The 4,830-nt window shown below is 37.1% G+C and overlaps 1 protein-coding gene across 1 annotated transcript; it reads left to right on the top strand.

Moving 5' to 3' along the window:
- The first annotated feature begins 968 nt into the window (after nucleotides 1–968).
- Nucleotides 969–1,394, top strand: LOC114739301 (disease resistance protein RPS5-like). The gene has a single exon (XM_028927356.1). The coding sequence runs from the start codon at nucleotides 969–971 to the stop codon at nucleotides 1,392–1,394; it is 426 nt and encodes a 141-aa protein (XP_028783189.1).
- Nucleotides 1,395–4,830: the final 3,436 nt, after the last annotated feature.

The following is a 4,830-nucleotide window of genomic DNA, read 5'->3' as shown; positions in this document are numbered from 1 at the left end:
AGAAGATGAAAGATATTTTATGGGGAAGTTCCTTCTATTGATTACCTACAAAATTTCTCATCTTGTCGGTCTCGTGGAATTTTAATCAAAGTGTTGGATCACCATTAAAACCCATATATCGTGCCCAGTCCTACGGTTCTTCTCTGTATTACTATTGCAAGGCAGAATAGTCTATTCTGTCAAGCTCTGTAATACCTATACGCGTTTTGTTATTATTGAATTGGTCGTCATTTTTGGTTGTGATAAGGCAGAATATATACATACATACATAAATATGTATATATATATATATATATATATAGAGAGAGAGAGAGAGACATGTATCGGACCGCGATATGAGTCATTTGGTTTAACAAGTCCGAAACCACGACCCTGACTTTTCATTAATGGCCTAGTCTTGACTTTCATTTTGATTGATTCAAATCAATTTCTGGGATCTTCCTCTGCCTTTTATTGCTCCCTTATAAAGCTCACGTTGCTATCAGAAGTTTCCTCAACTCTGCAAACAACAATCCTTTGAATCTTTTCATTGGTCTCCTGGAAAATGGTACTCCCCTGTTTCCTTTGAGCTGTTTTTCTTTCATTTCTTTCATTTTGGCTCTATGGTGTATTTAATTTAAACCCATGGTTTAGACAAGAAATCTTTAATTCAGTGCCTTTTTATTGGACAACAACATCTGTTTGAAATAATTAAATTTATGGATAGACAAACCTGAGCTTAAAACCTACTTATGCTCTCAATTTTTCAGCAGAAGTTGCAAGAATAATTAAACTTTGAATCCATAGGCTTGCAGCAATCTGGAATGGAGAACAAGAACAAAGATATTGAGAGTATTGAACACTCTGTTACACCTTTGGCGGAGGAAACAAAACAACACTTTGTTCGTACGCCTCTCTGATTTCGTAATCTTGCGCGTCAGTGCAACTACAATGCTTCTGATGTTTCGCAATGGTGCTTGGAGAAAGTTATGGAGGCTTTAGTTGATCCTAATACTCACTTAATTGGGGTTTATGGCTCACATGATCAATTCAAAGACGCTCTGCTTGAAAAAGTTCGTAGAAGAGTCCACCGAGACAAACTGTTTGATATGGTTCTGACTGCAACTGTAACCAAAAAACCCGATGTGAAGAAGATTCAAGAAGACATTGCGCGCCAACTAGGGTTCTCTTTTAATCACAAGTCCAAAAATGAAAGAGCCCAAGAAATTGTTGAGAGGATAAAGAATGGACAAAAATTTTTGATTGTATTTTGTGACCTCCATAAGGAGCTTGACTTGAGTAAGGTGGGAATTCCATATGGTCCAGATTACACAGGTTGCAAGATATTACTTACTTCTACTACTGAAGATGTGCTATCCAACCACATGCATACCCAAAAGAATTTCAAGGTCTGATGATTTTGTAGTGGTTAAAAAAAAGCTTCGGCATATATGTTGTAATGGGCTTATTGTTTGCTCTGTTTTTCTCCTCCTTAGGATTATGTATAATAAAATGTTATGGATAGGGTGTAATGGGCTTATTGCATGTGTCCTTCCACTAGATTATTTATTATATAATTAATGATGAATCTGCATGACAATTCGATTTCTGTGGATGCTCCTTCCCTTGATTGTCCCGTAAATGAGATTTTTCATCCAATTCTTATCAAGTCAAAAACGGCGACACTTCGAACTCCTTGTTCAACTCATCATGTTCCTCTTGCTTCTTCATATACGGGTCCATTTAAGGGATCTTTCTCTCCTTCATACTCAAGCGTAAATTTCTCCTCTTGCCCTCCAGGGAATTACAGCTTCTTGTATTCAACAATATTCTCCATTGAATTTTTTCATTGATCTCCACGAAGGCCCTCGTACTCCTTGTTCCTGAGCTAGGAGGTTCCTTCGTCTCTTGAGTTTTACAAGATAACTTTTTTCCAATGGGGGCCCTTGCTTCAATTTGGCATCGTCTTCGCTATCATCTCAATTTAAGGAAAATCCTCATGGAGAAGCCTCGTAAGAAAGTTAAGGGTGCTTACCATTATGACAAACGTCCTTATCATCTAGTATCACATCCTATGGGTATCAATGGTTTTGGAACTTTAGACAGGGGAGCCATAATCCTAGAGAAAGTTATGGAAGCATTGGCTGATCCTAATACTCACTTACTTGGAGTTTATGGCTTATATGACCGGATCAAAGACAGTCTGCTTCAAAGAGTTTGTAGAAGAGTTCAAAGAGACAACCTGTTCGATATGATTCTGACTGTAACTATAACTAAAAAACCTGATTTGAAGAAGCTTCAAGACGAGATTGCAAGCCAGCTGGGGTTCACTTTTAATCAGAAGTCCAGATATGAAAGAGCCAACGAACTGCTTCACAGGATAAAAATTGAGCAGAAGAAAATCCTCATTGTACTTCGTGATCTTTACAAGGGCTTTGATCTGAGAAAAATAGGAATTCCGTATAGCCCAGATCACCTAGACTGCAAGATATTGCTCACTTCTACGAGTGAAGAGGTGTTATCTAACCAGATGCAGACCCAAATAAATTTCATGGCCTGATTCTCTCAATTGATATGTGAATGCTTCAGGACGTCTCGCTCGCCATGTGTAGTTTTGCTAAATTTTAGTGTTAAGGTGTTTAAATAATGTCTTATGGCTATGATTTTTAAATCAAGTAAAATGTCTTGTATATAAATTTAGATTTGTTTGTGCAGGAAAGCCGAAATCTATTATCAAGTTGAAAAAGGGGGCATTATGGACTTCTAATCCAATGTCACCACATGGGCTATTTGCTATATCCAAGTCAATTTTCTAATTTTTTTTAAAACAATCAAAGTTTCGATTTCATAATTAAATTAGAGACTTATCAGTCCTATATATATATAGCCTTTGTCCTGTAACTATTGCCAAGTCCAAAACGACGACAACGTTTGCGCCTTTCCATCCATCATCTTCTCACTTTCCACTTGCCTCTTGCTTGTCACTTTCTGAGGTCCCCCTCTTCTTTATGCATGCTCCAATGTAACTTTAAAATTTGTCTTATTATTCCTAATCCTTCCATAGGGAGCGAGATTTTAGGATCCAAAAAGCTAAAATTATAAATTGACTACAATCAAGTCTCCTCAAGTCCCAGACAACGATATCTTTAATCTCTTTTTTTTTTTTTTTCCCCCTGTACAAAGATCTCTTTAACCTTTAGGGAAAACTATGTCCCGGGTTCTTATAGTTTTGGTCAAATTTGGTCAAGTTCCCTAGAGTTTATTTACTTGAATATAAGTTCTTATAATTTTAGTCAAATTGGGTCAAAATCCTTCTGTTAACTAACAGTGTTAAAAATAATTATGTGGCAAAAAACTTAATGAGTTGGCCATTTTTTTAAGATGCCTGGGCTTCTTTCCTCCAAATTGATGCCAGCTCAAGATTTTGGGAACCGGAAGATCGATCATTTGCGATTTTGGATGCACACTGTCATCTTCTTGCGCTTCTTCTAGATAGGAGTTTCATATTCTTTGAATGAGTTGTTCAAGTGATGATGGAAGGCTACACATCACAATAAATGAAGGCATCAGACGTAGAGAGAACACTTGGAATCTTACATAGAGCAAGTAAATGGATACAAATACAATGATTATATATTATGGTAGAAGGAGTTCCTTCTCAGATCTATACCTCCATCTCCGTTTTCCCCTCATTCCTCTAATACTAGGGATTTCAATGTGAGAAAAGAGTACTTGAAGATGCAAGTGCTTTTTCTAGTGTTCACCACCATTCCTGAACCCCTTCTCTCTCCCTCTCTCCCCCCAACCCTACAAATGAGGAAGACCAATTCTCATATGTTATTTGCTTTTGGGTTTGGTGTTGGAAATTGTGCCATAAGGGCTAATCATTGTGTTATGAACATTGTTGATTTATGAATTTCTTAATTATGTTATCATATTATTTGCATGTTTACTGTAATGACTATCCTTGAATAACTCATGATTTTATCCTAAATGTCCCTTGTCGGTCATCTATGTGGGAGCAGAGATGAAGTAAGACCAGTATGATTTTGAAGATGTATGAGATATAAATCAAAGTCATAGGCACATGTAAGAGTACAAGGTGTTGGACCGACCCGCTATGAGAGAGCTGCATGGGTTAAGTCATAAGCTTCTCTTATATACAAACCATGTCACTATGCCCTTTGACTTGAGATCATCATGGATTCCTACATGAGAAACGCTCAGCTTTGACCTAGTCAAAAGTCACTTTTGACCGAGTTATCATAAAGATTATGTTCAGGCTTAATGGTTTTTCATATGGAGGAATATGAATGATCAAGATGGAATTTGTCCCTCACATTCGTAGAGAGATATTACTGGCCCCTCGATGAGTGAGTCTGAGAAATGTATGGCCATACTATAATGGAAAGGTAGTTCCATTTCTATACTCAGACTACTCATAGATCGAGAAAGTAACGGTCAGGAATAGGAGGATGACGTTCTCCATGCCTCATCCATGACCAAAATGTCGTGTGGCAAAAGGGACGTGATATGGTTGTATGAAAGGTTACATCGTTCATCGATCCTCATATGATTTGGGTAGTCGTGATGTCTTGCTAGAGACTGCTTACGACTTGTGAGTCATTATAGTAAATGGCCCACTACCAACTTCATATGGGCCTACAGGGTTGCACACAAAATAGCCCAATACAAGCTATGATGTCCAGATTCATTGAATCTAAGATATGTCCAGATTCAATGAATAGTCTAGGGTGGACGTATATATATATATATATATATAGATATATAAATTCGCGTATATATATATTATATGATATAAGAGATATTTATGAGATTTGATTTATAAGG

This window comes from Neltuma alba, unplaced genomic scaffold (assembly GCF_004799145.2).
Source record: "Neltuma alba isolate B1F8T4 unplaced genomic scaffold, ASM479914v2 tig00002822_pilon, whole genome shotgun sequence".
NCBI classification, from domain to species: Eukaryota; Viridiplantae; Streptophyta; class Magnoliopsida; order Fabales; family Fabaceae; genus Neltuma; species Neltuma alba.
Note: the sequence above shows the minus strand (reverse complement) of the source record. Positions and strands in the feature narration are given on the sequence as shown.

What these genes read in the sequence shown, in the direction of transcription:
- LOC114739301 (XM_028927356.1), top strand. Translation starts at nt 969, where the DNA reads ATGGAGGCTTTAGTTGATCCTAATACTCACTTAATTGGGGTTTATGGC.